The sequence below is a fragment of the Numida meleagris genome, chromosome 9 (genome assembly GCF_002078875.1).
Source record: "Numida meleagris isolate 19003 breed g44 Domestic line chromosome 9, NumMel1.0, whole genome shotgun sequence".
Taxonomy (NCBI): domain Eukaryota; kingdom Metazoa; phylum Chordata; class Aves; order Galliformes; family Numididae; genus Numida; species Numida meleagris.
Window position 1 is genome coordinate 6,086,207 of NC_034417.1, and position 15,740 is coordinate 6,101,946.

General features: G+C 41.6%; 1 protein-coding gene across 2 annotated transcripts in view; it reads right to left on the reverse strand.

The window, feature by feature from the left end:
- LOC110403957 (neuronal acetylcholine receptor subunit alpha-7) overlaps positions 1-15,729 on the reverse strand; it is a 46,495-nt gene extending 30,766 nt beyond the window's left edge. Inside the window, exons 1-2 of one of the 2 annotated variants that reach the window (XM_021407767.1) lie at positions 15,431-15,729; positions 14,306-14,445 (exon numbers count right to left, since the gene is read on the reverse strand). In XM_021407767.1, coding sequence (XP_021263442.1) covers positions 14,306-14,445; positions 15,431-15,485 — 195 coding nt within the window. In that variant the 5' untranslated portion in view covers positions 15,486-15,729. Of the gene's footprint in view, positions 1-8,429; positions 8,534-14,305; positions 14,446-15,430 lie in introns of those variants that run through there. The other variant, XM_021407768.1, reaches the window with a different exon arrangement.

A 15,740-nucleotide genomic window follows, 5' to 3' on the forward strand; every position in this document is an offset into this window, starting at 1 on the left:
GTTCATCTTCAGCAAACTGAGCACTGTGACTTGAGCAAATAATTCTGTCATAAAAGATTTCATCATGTGAGGGCTAAAAAGAGAGGCAATTTTGTCATGCAGTATTTTGCTGTAGGATATCAAAGTCAGTCAGTATGACTCAAGGGTATGAACTAAAGGTAAAACTAATTCGGGAAAATACAAAGTTCAGCCATTAGTAACATATTTCATCAACACAAGTAATGATTCAATACACTGGCAGAACACTACTACCCACCTGTAGGACTCAGTAGTGAACAAAGAGCCTGTCAGTCATGACAGCTATCTAGCAGTAGCAGTGGGCTTTTGACTACCCAAAGCTGACTCTACACCTGAGCGTTTTTGTTATCATTTCTCTCAGCTGCTTACTGCTACCAGAACAACCCAAGTGTAGGGAGCTTCCAGGAGCTGCTCTGCTTGCTATAAGTAGTGAAATTTAAGAATGGCATTAATCATTTTCTGTCTCACTTCAAAAATCTTAATACTAGGTAGGCTAGCCCAGCTGTTAGAACATTTACCAAAAGGACAAAGAAAATGATTAAGTGGGACTTAAAAACAAAGTGAGTTCAATTTTGCTTTGAAAAACAGGATCACCTTCAGAATATAGGAAATGTAAAAGTAGTCCAGCTTCTCATATTAAAAAAAACAGCGATAGAGAGGCAAGCTGGAAAATAAAGCAAGCTTGTCTATGACCCTGGATAAAATACCTCAGTCTATACTATCAGCTTATGTCTAATAACAGATACAAACTAGTATCAGAGATTTACCTTCTAAAGTCGTATCAAATGGTGCCTTGGGAGCCTCTGAGAATTCATATTTGAGTGATGACCATCTGGAGTAGCCAAAGCCAGGAGCAGACATAATTTTGCTAGGAATGGTCAAGTCAGAAGTCTCTGTAAAATTGCTCCTAACTAGAGAAAGTGGAGGTTTTTTGCTGAGGATAACCCAGACTGGCACAGATTGCTGCCACCATCCATTTTTGTTTTTTTAGAAGGCTGACTTTGGACTGTGAATTGCAATAAATGGCTACTCCAAGATTAACTTAAATACTTAAAATTATATGAGAAATTGACGGAGTTTTGCTATAGGGAGAGCCCCTCCTGATCTCCCTTCTTGCATTTGTTGCACAGCGAGTAAAGTTTATTGAAGTGCCCTAAATCTCCAGGCAGGCAGAATGCATGGCAATTCTTTGGCATATTCCCAACACAACCTGCTGTCCCAAGCACTTTCCACAGTCTTGAAGGACAGAGTGGGAATTTGTTTCCATTACATTTATAATCTCAGAAAAGTTTTGACAATCATGCTTGTCATTGCCTGTGATAGGGTTTTGTCCTGACAAGGGCTTGAGATTTCTTTCTACCTAGGTTTCACAGAAAAGAAGCGGAGATTATAAGTATGTATAACAGCCTCATGATGTATCATTTCTGTTACCATGAGGATGTAATTGTAATAGCAGTCATTTTTGTTTTTCAGTACATCATTATTAATAAGAGGTTGTATTTAGATTTGAACACATTCATCTTTGTGAAGACAAGCAGGGATCAGGCTTATTAAATGAGCAGAGTACAGCATAGCTAGTAACATGCTTCAGAACATCTTACGTGGGAAAACAAGCAATCTTTTGAAGACCAGGAGAGGGAGGTTGAATTTCTTTCAATTTAAGAATTCCCATGAATCACTGTAGGTTTCCTCCAGTTTAATTGTTAGATATATTAAATTTGCTAAAAACCCTGTTATATTTATTGAAAGCATGCAAAATAATAACTGCACAATGTCACTTTATTTACAAATACATCTTGATTCCATTGTATTCAATGGCAGACTCCGATTGAGAAGACTAAACCCTGAATTAGTGTTAAATATTGGCTCTAGGTGTTATCATTGCCAGTCTGACAAAAAATCGGCACTCCAGCTCATAACTCATGCTGGTCCCTAGGCTAAGAGGGAATAAAAGAGCTCCCAGAGCCCTCCTTCCCAGACAGTTAAAATGAGGGAATGGAAGCCTTTGAAGTTTTGTTTGCCTAAAGGTTAGCTGCAAAATATAGAAGTTGAAAGGTCAGGTTGTAACATCTTGATGTAACGCTAATGTCTGGATAGCATTATATCAAAGAATTCAACTACATTTTATTCTTGCTTATCTCCATCTTTCAAAGTTGTTGGGAAACTCCCCAAGTTTCCCACAGGGTCACCCCCCACGGCACGGGAAGCTCTACACTCAATATGAGTTCACGGCTTCAACTGTATTGTAGCAACACGCCATCTTATATAGCATATATGCTTCCAGGGATACAGGGTCTATGCGACCAAGCGTATAAGAGAACAATACCGTTACCCAGGCTAATTTTGTGTACAGTACATGTTGTTAAGTACAGAACTCTACTAGAAACACCACATTCCATGCAGGTATAACTTACCCCTTTCATCTAAGATTACATCGTAAATCATTAGTAAATCAGTAGCTACGTGCTGCCGAGCAACCTGCCCTCCAACACAAAGTGTAGGCAAATTAAGCAAGAAGTAACTCCAAAATTCCTGTAATAGTAACATAAACCATTATTCTAGATGCCTCTAGATGTCTCAGGGTTTCTGTTCAATCTAGGATACTGACAACTCACCGTGGCAACTAAAAAATACCTTGGGGAAGGGTATAATATGAAATACAAAGCTTATCTGGCTGAATGCCTCTGCAGCTCTTGGCCCAGTGGTCCACAAACTATTACAAAGACACCTTAATCACACAGGGAGAGAGGATGAATCAGCATTGCAGAAATTCTGGTTATTCTCTATCCCACACTCTCTGACAGGTGACAAGTGGATGGGGCCAAGCTCTTTTCAGCAGTACCCAGCAACAGGACAGGGGACGAGGGTCACAGACTGAAACACAGGAAGCTCCATACAAACGTGAGGAAAAACTTCTTAACTTTGAGGGTTGCAGAACACTAGAAAAAGCCACCCAGAGATATCATGGAGTCTTCTCTGGAGATATTCAAAATCCACCTGGATGCTTTCCTGCATAATCTACTGTAGGGAACATGCTTTAGCAGAGGGGTTGGATTAGATGATCTTCAGAGGTTCCTTCCGACTGCTACAATTCTGTGATTCCATGAAGGACAGGGTTTAGAGTCACAGAATAGAATCACAGGCTCATTTGTGTTGGAAAAGACCTGCAAGATCAAGTCCAACCATTCACCTGACCTCCTAAGTCCCATCATTAAACCATGTCCCTTAGTGCCATGTCTTGTTGTTAGCCATTATCTTGCTGTTGTTCATATTTATCTTGTAAGAAGGTTGGGGTTACGTTTCACTTTCGAGTAAATGCAGAAGAACTAGTGTGGCTATTCTTAAATTAAGAAACAAAAGGGATGCCTTAATGGTAAGCCTCCGGCAACAATTTCCCTTCATCCTCCACCCCACTGTGTATTTTCAAGAAGTCCGTAGGAACTTAGTTGTCTTCATGTCCTCTCTTCCTTGTCAAGGTTACTTGAGCTTTACCAACAGATTCAGAATGAAAAGGGAGAGTAGGTTAGGCAGAGAAGGGAGAAATGCAGACACAAACAAACAGTCCTCCTTCACAGTGTCTCCATTTTCAAGCTTCCCTGAGAATCCATACCACTAAAAAAGATACTGAGAAACCCTAAGGTTGGCTGAGAAGAATATGTTGATGAAAATGAATGGCGTGTCTCTTTCTTCCTAAATGCAATAAGCATCATGACCAAAATGTCAGAACACCTACACAGTCCTTCAGGCTGCTGTTTTCAGCAACACAAAAGAGCAAACTCCCTCCTGTGAAAAGAGCATTTCTGTTTGATGCAGTCAGAGATGGAGTGAGCGTGCCAAAATCCATAAAAATGCTTATCTGAATTTCTTGAGCTCAGTGAGCAGTTTGGTCAAACTTAGCAGTGCTCATTATTTTTATTGTCTTAATTCTTGCATTTAGTACTTTTGGTGGTGGTGTGCAAAAAGCCTGCACCTTTCCTCTCAAATACTTAACCAACACAACTGTGTAGCTATCAAGGGTAATTACGAGGCTGCCAACCACAGAAATATCTTAGTGCTCACAGCTGAATACAAAGAACTTGCCTAAACAAGTCCCAAGTGGCAGTGCTATGTAACTAAACATGTGTATGGGGCCACTGACTTTGCACATGCTTATCAACTGTCATACACGTAATGCAGAGATGTGTTTATAGGCCATGTGAATGTGGCTTCATATCACTACTAGAGGATTTTGGAGGAATGAACTTGATAGAGTTCATATTCTTTTGTTGCTGCCAATAAAATGCTTTATTCTATGTTCTTAGCGCTTCCCAGGACAGCTGTTGTTGAAGCCAGCTTTAACAACCCTTCCTTCTTACAAATCAAACTCTGGTTTCAGTGAACAGCCACATGCATTCAAGCATAAATGAAAGTTAAATCTGAATTTAACTGAATTTAGGCTTCTTCTACTTATTCTTGGAAAATAATCTGTAGTAATGTTGAATAAATTAAAAATTCAGCATAAGTTAGTTAACGCATTAAAAATAAATATTCAGATATTTAAAACTCCAAATGAATTTAAAAGGTTTATTTTCCTACATAAGTGCTTGCACTTACACACTGCTTGTTGCCAATACATTGTGATATCTAATTCCCTTTTTTTTCCCTACCCCTTCCATTTATTTTAAGTTTTCTTTAGCTTGGGAACAGTTGAATCTGTTGAATAGCTCCATAGTCTATTCAGATGAACGTGGTGAGAGGTTCTGGAGAAAGTAAAGATTCAAATCTGTATCGTCTAAATTTGAAGTAATTAACATTTAAATATTTCTATGTTAATATACTGTTCATAGATAGAAAAGCGTTTGCTTGCTTTCCATTGGCAATGCTTTGTTCTACTGTTGTCAGAGCTATTTGATTTGCAAATTACTGAAAACTTTTTATAGTGTGTGCTTTTCTGAGAGAAAAGCAGTCACTGTATCTGCACAGACCTAAATGAAAGAGAATAGCATGTACTTGATTGTTCAAGAGCCACAGTCCACCAGGACTAGCAAATAAAAATGCGAAACTCACACTGGTACTTTCGTCCAGCCCCTCACTGGCATCCAGGTGCTCCCAAGGACTGTCCTAGCAGCAGCTCCTGCCTTCGCCTGCCATCAGCCCTGCACCTGCTGCACCACTCCTCTGCCAACTTGGGGACCCACACAGGTCACATTAAAGGAGCAGGGCCGAGGCGGTACTGGCGAGGTTTTGGTTTCATCTAGGAATTCATCCAGCCCACAGCATCTTCACACTGCACTGCCAGGAGCCTTCCAGAAAGAAATGGGTGCAGCACTTGGACTCTGCCCCCACTGCGCCTTTACACTGCATTCACAGGCCACTTAAATCCAGCAAGAGTCAACCAAACTCCCATCTTTACATGCACAGTAAAACAGGCTTTGTCAATGAGCAGCAGATTATAGAGTGTGTAAACAAGGCCATGTGTGCATTAGAAAACCACAGCATCGTGTACTGTCTAGTACTTGAGTATGACAGAAATACTGTCATCTTAACTGTAAGGTCTTTTTTTAAAAAGAGGAACAACACTTACTTAAAACTGCAGCTAGCGTATTTGTTTCAGTCCCTAAACTGTGAATTTCAGTCTTTAGCACTAGTTCCTCAGACGTAACTTTCAGAAATGCCTTGTGCTGTAGTTTAATTAGCTGACTGCTGAGGACTAGTAATAATTGCTAGATGATACGAACTTGAAAATTCTGTGGTTCTAGTCAGCTTTGTGTTCTACTCCCTGTGCTCCACAGCAATCCACCACAAATTCACCTTTCTAGGACCTTAATCATACTTTCCATAGTAAGGGTGCAAACTTTCATCACAAGTTACATTATCACTAGGTGTCTGCTCACTTTTGGGGTTAATGGGTCATCTGTACTCATGTATTTAGACAACAAAGCACTAAGCTCGCTGGCTGAGAAGTCTAGGTAAAAGAACGATGCTGAAGAAAAAACAAGCATCAAAATACATGGAATAAAAGAATTTAGAAGCACATGAAAAATAGACAAATACCACAAAAATACAGCAGCAATTTCTCTTAGTAGATCAGTATCTCACCACGGCAGGGTTGGAGATGTTTGTCTGCTTGTTTAAATACATTAATTATCAGAATATTTTAGGCTGTTACTTGAGAAGGTCTGTTCTTTGCATCCTGTGTGAAAGCAGAAAATTCTCTTTTCTGTTATCATTCAGTAATTTTAGCAAGTATTAATCTAATTAAAAATACTGAAAATCATATTCCAGCACCATTCTGATTTTCTAAATTCTAAGGAATAGGTCGCAGTAGGATGGCAAATGGCTGCAAGATGAAAGTGAAAATATTTCCTCCCTTCAGCATGAAGGGAATAAAAACCAAGCTGCCAAGTGAGAGGAAAATTATGCTGGAAGAGACTTTTTCTAATGTACCCAAATGAATGCTGAAATTAAAAGAATAATGCAGATTTGTTGAGCTTCTGTCACAACCATTGTTTACAAAGAGGCTGCTGAGGTTTGATAAACAGCTTAGGAACTTCTCTAGCACAATTTCACAATAAGCCTGTTGATCTGTTGCTTTATTTGCCTTTCCAGATTTAAATTTCTTTTTCTTCCTTTTTTCCCCCTTTTTTCTTCTTTTTTGAGGAGCTGTTTGTTTTATAGTCTGTTTCTTTACAGAACCTGTTCTGCTTCTCTGAATGTCAGCATAATTTTCCCTTTAAAATTTCAAAATATTTCACATTACTGTCTTGCCCAGTGGGTCCAGGGTTTTTGATTGCAACTACTGAGCCTGCAGATTCTTATGCAGAAGCGTTCCTAAGCACTGTATGTAAGTCATTGAAGTCAACTGTATACTTAGACTCTGTAAAATGAAACAAGGACGAAAGCTCTTGAATGTATAAGTCATACAAGTAACCAGGGCAATGTAGGATGAGCAAACTTTGAGTTCAGATAAACATAAAAAGTTTTCGTGTTTTCATTTTTTCTTTGGTCTGCACAAGTGAATTGAACAGCCTAAAGGAACAGGATATCTCTTGAGATTCTGCTGTTGCTCACTAAGTACAAACAACTATTCAGCACTTTTCTTTCCCCTATCTCAAAACTTCAAAAGGACAAACTGGAAAATAAGCGAAAACTGTTGTATAGTAAAAGATCTAATTAGCTAGTTAATGATCTAGCTCACTGCTCAGTAACAGCAGCATTAACACTAAGCCAAAGGGGTAGGAACATGAGGCCAGGGCCTACTGAGAGCACCTCCGTCAGCAGCAGGGCGCTGCGAGCAGTTTAGGACACTCACAAAATAGTGTCCCGAGTTCCACAAAGGAAACTGCTAAAAATTCCAGATTCAGACCTGAGAACCCCAGAACACGGAAATATTTTCATCAGTTGCAAAGTAACATCACTGAAATTCCTCAGAAAAATCTAGAATATATTAATGAAAACTAATGTCAGAATTGTAGTGATCCCAATGCAGTGGTTCTTCTAGCCTTAACTTTAGCATTTTTATTTGACTAACACTGTCTTGTGAACTTCATCAGCAGTTACTGTGACATGAATGATTTTACCATTAAAAGAATTCAGTCAGTCAAAACATAACTTGTTTGTAAATGTTTTGGAATAAAGACGATCTTTACTGCTTTGCTTATATATCACCTAGCACAGAGTGTCAGGACTGACTGCAATTTGTAGTTGATAAATTAATGAAAATAATACCAATATCTGCCCTCATCTAAAGGCAGTACTGACGTGACTTTGGCCCTGGCTAAGAAAGAAAGCACTTATAGATCAAATCAAACTCACTCAAGCCAAGCAAAGACTCCAATTACTATTTCCAGTACATCCAAATATTTCTCAAAACACAGTACTCAAAAATACACATTATTTAGACTTTGAAAAAAACATGCATCAAATCAAGTCAAACCAGTCCCTTTATTTTTACTCGACAACGTTTAATTCTAGCGTTGTCCTCAATATTCCCCAAGCCCCTACCAGATGTACGTAATCTGCTAATTTAATAAAAATATTCCTTATTCATCTTCTAGGTGATTAATGAAAATAATTAAGGTTGAGCTGGGTTCCTGGGGAATCACACCATGTAACTAAATCCCACCATTTGGACAGTGAACCATTGACAATTACTCCGCAATTTTCTAACCCATTCTACAATATGGGTTTATCGTGGCCTTACCCTCTAGGTATTTTTTTTTTCTTACAATGTTATTTAAAAAGGCTTTCCTAAAGTCAAAATACATACCTTGCAGCAAGTAGACAAGAAATCTGAAATACTTCTCTAGAAGTACCTTTATGTTATGTGCCTGATTTTGCTGAAGAATGAAGAGTGCCTTATTTTTCTAGGAAGTTTTTAGTGTTGTTCCTAAGGCGGAAGTTCTGATCAGATGTTAGGGAAAAGTTCTTACCTTGATGACAGCTAAGATACTGGAACAGCTTGCCCAGGGAGGTTGTGGAGTCTGTCCTTGGAAGCGTTCGGTACTTGACTGGACACACTTCCGAGCAGCGTGATCTATTTAGACATATTTGAAGCAGAGGCTTGGACTAGATGACCTCTGGAGGTCCCTTTCATACTAAAATAAGACTGTTTGATTCTTCTGCTTGTCTAAATAGCAATAAAAATGGAATTCGAACTTTCACTGTATAAGTCAGTGTATTCCAGTACTTTGTTTCCGTTTCTAAGCCGTAATTCGCAGTGTAAATGTATGACCATTTGGGGTTAATTTCTAAGGTTTCACATTCTAACTTTTGGGGAGTGAATTCCCACAGATATTTCTCTTAACTCCACTAACTTAGAATAAATATGAATGTCTTGTAAAAATGTCAGTCTAGGCAGAACATGAATACCTTCTCGGTCACTGTATTTGTTTTTCCACGCCTGTCCTTATTGTGCAGGAACAGCACTGCTTCTGTGTGTACTCCTAGTGCTCACTCTAAACCAAAACGTTTAGAATATTCTTCTCTGATATTATTACTGATTGGTGTTAGAAGAGAAAACACTAATGTTAGGTGCTTGCCTCCACACAGTGCAGAAGAAAAGGGTGGCTATAATTGTATCCAGTGTGGAAACTGCACATTTCAGGAATGTGTTTCACAAAAATGCATTTACTGAATGTTTCTTCCAAAGCATAGGCTAGGTTCATACTCCATGCCAACACCGAAAGGCAGAGGCCAAAGACCAGTGTTTTGTGCAGGTAATGGAGTTTCCATCAGGCGAGGTGCAGAGAAAATAAGTAGCTTCTCTACAGCTTGTCCTGAATTTTTTTGACACTGTGCTGAAATTGTGACCCTGACCAGCTATAACTATCCACTAATCCCACTTCCTCTACTGCCACTAAGGAATGCAGATATCCTTAGTGTTTTTCTGTTAGGATTTTCTTCCCATGCTTATTCTTAAATTTTGGTTAGTTTCCTTAAGTCAGACGTTTCCATACATTTTCTAATTCAGATCCAGAGAGACGTTTATTATGCCTATTAGTTTAATATACATTGCTTTCCTGCAAAGACTTTTGAACCAAGATTTCAGCAAATCGTGCAGGAAGTAGGTCATTTTTTATTTATTTTATCAAATTGCTTGGCGTTTCTTATTTCAAGACAATTGAAGCAAGTAATTACAAAAACCAAAGAGACCACTTATTTCATCTCCTAATATTCTAATATCTCAAGTGTCCTTAAAGAGCACTTGTAGCCAGTTGGCTGTCTCCATTCTGTTTTCAATTCAGAATGATATAATTGTAAGATTATTTGCAAAGGTTTAAGAGCAGCAATTTTTCTATTTAGCCATATAGGAATAAAGTGAACAGAAAGATACCTAGGATCTCTCCCTTGTCTTGACACAGAAGCTTCTATTTCTTGTCTTTCCATTTCATCCCTCTGCCCTCTTGCACCTAAATTCCAACTTTCTCCCAAACTCTTTTGCTGTCCCTCAGCCCTACCATGCATGCGGTCCCCCCTCCCTTCTAAGCACTCCCCACTTTCCCAGCTCTCTTCATTAATGTGTCCCAAAACTGCATTTTTCATATGCTGCCACTGTTTCCCCCCCTGCCCCAATAGCAATGCTTTGCATAATTTACTATGTTCGTTTGCATTCTCACTAGACAGTTCATTAGCTCGATTTTCTACTGGACTAAACTAAGTTGGGTGCAGTTTTCACATACATGTCCCTCATTATGTAGTCCTGATACTCATGTGCATATAAATGTTCAATACCAATAAAAAGATCTGCAAGCATAGGATAGAAATAACTGCTCATTCTTGGAAGAAAAAGGTTAAACTAAAAATGTAAGGTAGGAAACCTCCACTGTTTGGGGAAATGGTTTCACATACTGTCACCCCTTTGCTATCAGCTGAGTCAGAGCAGAATGGCAGAGACTTGAGGTGAAGACACCAGCAGCTGGGATTCAGCCTGTTCTGCAGGGGATGTTACAGAGCTACTCTGGATGGGTCTAGCTCTCTGTTCACCTTGTATCAGCTGAGAGGCCATTGAAGTGAATATATGAACTGCAAGATAGCGTGATGTGACATGTTTTATTTCAAGCTTGTTACACCAGTAATTGTTACTGCAAATAGCTGTCATTCCCACCAGTGTTTGCTTTTTGTTGACAATGAAGAAAACTCATTTGTTTTATAGTGTGAAGCTTAATTTACTTCATGGCTGGTTTCTTTCTTTGCCTGTCAATCCCAGATCTCAGAGAAATAAATGCAGTCAGATTTATAGCAAGCAGAATGAGCTGTAACTAAACTGCCAGGACGAAAACAGCAGCTTCTTACTGATAATGAAGGGGATTTTTTTTGGAAGGCACAGAGGATCAAAAACTCCTTCTGAATCGCATTAGCCGTGACTGCCAATCATGGAGTGTACCCAGATTGGCCAGTGATCTGTGGATATTTGCTCCTCAGTTCTACTTTTTTATTATTAAATTTGACAGCTCCAGAAGCTTTTAACTCTGCAGCTGACCATCTGCTGGCCTTCGGCCGTTTGTCTATCCAACGGCCATCTCCTCATACAGTACCAGGACACAATTATACCTGTGTGGGGAGCATGGGGAAGAGAAAGCCCCACTCTTTAACAGATGTAGGATTGCAAGGGAAATGTTTATGGTAGAGGTTCTGTTTATGCCTGGAAGAAGTCTCAAGGGTGTCCAGCTAATCCCATTCAGGACTCTTTCACCAATGATTTAAGGAAGGTTTCTGTAACCCGCGTCAGCAACAGCAGGATTTGTCTATACAACAAACATTTCCCAGGGTAGTTAATATCGTAAAAGATGTTTAACATATTCAGGCCAAATACATCTATATAGAATGACATCAGAGCTGCTCCAAAAGTAATGCCTCCTACTTTATTATGTTGTATGTATCAGAGGCAGATATTGACAGTATGACAGAAGAGGTTGAACCTTCCCACCAGTATTCCATTACATTTTGTTGCTATGTGACAGATGGCAGCAGAGGGGCAGTCTGACAGAATGGTGTCTGACATGAAAGTGTGGATGAAGAAAAGGGGTGGAATTGAATTCTTTCATGTGGAAAAAATGGCACCCACTGACATTCATCTACATTTGCTGAATGTTTGTGGAGACCAAGCAGTGGATGTGAGCACAGTGAGGCAGTGGGTGGTGCGTTTCAGCAGTGGCAACAGTGACAATGGGGCACCTCTGCTGGTGCAGATTTTTACAAGTGTGGCATGCAGGCTCTTGTTTATTGCTGGTGAAAATGCATAGCTAATGGTGGTGTCTATGTTGAAAAAAAGTGTTTTGTAGCTGAGAATTTGCTCTATCTGCTCTATCAAACAGTATTATTGTGCTCCTTGTTCTGGTTGTAGTTTCCCTGGAAATAAATAGGAGGCATTATTTTCTGAGAAACCTATGTATATAGTAGTGCAAACAGTAACAAAAGCAAACAAAAACCCCAAAGCATCCAAGTTTTTTGCTGGCTATCAAAGCAAACCAAGTACTAGATAAATGTTTCCCAGACACACAGTTTTACAGAACTCCTTTGAAGCAGACCTCACAGTCCTGTACCAAAGCAGAAGTTCCTCCAGCAGCTGGAGACCATTCCCCAGAGGGAGCTGCAGGAGAAGGCTGTGCTAAGAAGCTTGTTGGGACGGGGTCTTATTGAATCCTGGTGTAAGATTCAGTTGAAGCACCATGTGCTGACATGATTTCTGCAGAAGTACATTAAAATGTTTAAGTTCTAAGTTAGAATAGGCCTTCAAACTGGATAAGCTTTCCTAGATATTCTAGCCTATTACCGCCAAAAATGAAAATCTAATTAAAACCAGGCAGATAGGAAAGTACAGCCCCAGCTGGAGACTCCAGCCAGCAGGAGCCCCTACAAAGGCTGCTACGGGGCCTCCTGCTGCATCGGGACGCGCAGCTGGGCTGGAGCTAAAACCACACAGATGGGCCGTACGGGGCCTGGGAGGCCTGAAGGTTACTTCTGTCCCGACCCCACGCTCTCTGCCATACATGGCGAGAGACCTGTGGAGGTGTGAGCCAGCAGGAACAGCTGCAGCAAGAGCACAAACCACGACGTTCAGGCATTTAGGCCTCTGAAGCAGTGTCTGTCCCTTGCTGCCCTTCATCCCTCTCCCCTCAGTTTCCCTCTCCTGCTGTTCTCTGCCAGGCCTCACAACTCCCACTGCCTTTCACATTCCTGTTTGCTTTTACTTCACACAACCTAAAGGCATCCAATTAGAAGATGAATCAAGAAATTAATATATCTCTTATTACACAGTAACATTTATTGTTTTTGTGTTTTTCCTCATTTTCTTACTTGTCTGTTGTGACTCCTGATGTCAAAATTCACCTACTACTGCATCTGCAGAGTGTTCAATGTGAAGAAATCCCCTTCTTTCAAAATCTCTAAGCTCACCCATAATAAGCATCATTAACAACAAAAGCATGCCCACATACAGGTAATGCAATGCTCCTGTCACTGCATGAACCACTGGTACAGGCTTTCATCTCATGTCCAAGTTCAGGTCAAATAATCATCGAGCTGTGCTCTGCCAGCTCTCAGGTGTCCGTGCAGTGCAGCCACAGTCAGCATGAGTCCGTCTGCCAGCACCTCTGGCAATTGTTGTGCTCTGCACAACACGTTCATCCCTTGCCTTCACTGAAAGAAGCACACTCCATACAGCTCTGTTGGCTGGCTGGTATTGCACATATGGAACCTCAGCTGCTACAGACCTGCTGTAAGTGATGTGTTTGCCTGCTGGCCTCAGTGGTGCTCACACTGAAAAAAGTCACTGATTACAACCACCTACTCTCACTTCAGCAAATAGTATATATCACAATGGAAATACATATCCTAGTTTTCACCCTAGGTCTAGTAAATCTAAAACTTGCAAAAACGTGTATGGAAACTATGAGCATTTAAAGCTGCAGAGTTCTGTGTGTGTGCTGACCTTTAGGTACTACATGAACAATGCCTGGATTTTGGCTACCAGTAGCCTGTAAGGGAACTGAAAGCAAGTTACTTGTCATGAATAATCCCATCCTTTTTCTGAACTGTGTTGCGCCTTGGACTTTAAGCATCTAATAGAAAGAAGATGGCATTTGGAGGGAAACTACTAGTTTAAAGTAATTAACTTCTTTATTAGTGGCCAGAGCAAGTTGAATTCAGTAGAATTAAATACTGTAAACCTGCTTACATGTAGAGTTTGATCTCTGTGCAGCTGTGACAGAATGAAGCTTAAATTACTCATGATGGAAACCAAAAGATCCTGCCTGGCAGCCACTGCACAAGAGCATCCATCACTACACCAACTAACTGTGGCTGTAAATAAAGCAGATAAAAATTAAGTATATAGAATTTATAAATCTTGTCTAAAGAAGATAAGAAACAATATAATTTGGATTTTGGACAGAACATCCTCTTCCTCCTCATTGCTCTCCCATCCCCAGATAAGCAGCTCTTCAGTGACCACCAGTAATCGATGCCTTTGGTGTTGCATATTCCCCCATGGACTGTACTTGTTGGATCTAAGTACAGTTAAGGATTCAAAAGACGAAGTATAATAAAGTTTGAGCTTCGTTTATGTATTTAATACTGGTAAGAATGTAGGGGAATATTGACAAGAGTTCTAGGAATGAGAAAAGCTTTACTGTTAAATTTACTTTTTTTTTTTTTTTTAAAGACAGTCAAAATTTGACATTGCATCTTCAATTATTTGTGCTTTGCAAGGTCTTGCAGACTTCCTTTCCCACCACATATCTCCATTCTGGGAAGGGAAAAATCCATCTTCTTAAAGAAATAGTTTCCTGCAAGGTTACAGACTCACCACATCCATGATCTGCATGAGGCTGAGTGTGAAATAGACAGTGAGCGGCTGGGAGTCATTCGCAACTGGCCGTTCCAGAGGGTTGTAATTCTTCAGCAGCTCCTTGTACAGCTTCCTTTGGAACTCTCCTTGCAGGGACTCTTTGGGCATAGGAATAGAGAAATCATTAGGATTCTGCGTTGGAAAGTAAGGCTCAGATGTATTTTCTTTTCATTCTATCAGATATTATGTAGCTATTACTTTACACGCTGCATTCTTTGAAAAACACCACCAGAATTCATACAGTTCATCAGCTGCAATGGCAAAATGCTTTGCCAAATGCATTACCTTTTCATCTTTTCATCCCAAGGGGGATTTCCCTTCTTGGCTGGACAGCAACGGTAAACTAAACGCCAGTGACCCTTTGTCAGCATACGCATCCTTTGGTCCAGCAGCAAGTTGTGATGAAGAGGCAGTGCACTGTATTTTGGCACCTGCCCTGGCACAGCTATAACCAGGAGGGCAGAGCACAGGTATGGCAGGGAGCACCAACAAGACAACGGAAGAAAAATGGCTCCTGGCTAGGGCTGAGCCATGCTCCCTGACTGCTTCGGACTGAGAACTCTTCGGGGCAAGTACTCTCTGCTCTGTTCTCTGTGCAGGCAGCTATCAGCAAAGCGTGGGTACTGGATCCCTGGCAAAGATGATAGGTGCTACATTAATGTACGCGATAATATTCAGAGATTTCTATCCTATGAAATCCAGGGAGGATCTTTATTCTGCCATTTTCTATGGAGGGAGAAGGAGCTCTGCACGGATGGAGCAGAGCAGACCGGGCTCAGAGGCAGTTTCAGGAGGAAAGGAAATCTGGGTCAGAGGGGAACAGGTCCTCCGATGTGCCTGCTCCTTTCCCCATTCCAGACACTTTCCTCTCATTTTCGGTCCCGAACTTCCCCCTGTAAAGCAGCAACAGTCTGTGCCCTGCAGCAGCTACGCTGTAAGTGCCCTGGGGGAGTTTGTCTCGCCATCTCCCCGCTTCGTTCCTCTCCCCGGTCCCCTCCCGGCAGCCCGGGGCCGCAGAGCAGCGAGGGGCCGCCAGCCGCCGCGCCCGCTCCCCTGCCCGCCCGTGCCCGCTGCCCCACTCACCGCGCACGAGCCCCGCCGCCGCCAGCAGCCACAGCGTCAGCGCCCGGAGGCCCATTCCGGGAGCCCGGCAGCAGCCGGAGCCGGGAGCCTCCGTCGCCGCCGAGGACCTCTCGCCGCCCGGTCCCCTCCTGCGCCCGCGCGGGGCTCTCCCTGCGGTGCCGGCTCCGGGAGAGCCCGGTGCCGCCCGCTGCTGGGGGATGGCTGCCCTGCCGTGCTCGAAGCGGGAGCGGAGCCGCTAGCGGGAGGTTACCGCGGGCGGCGCGGCGAGCTCCGGCGTTATAGAGACTGGAGCGGGAGCCCCCTCCCCGTG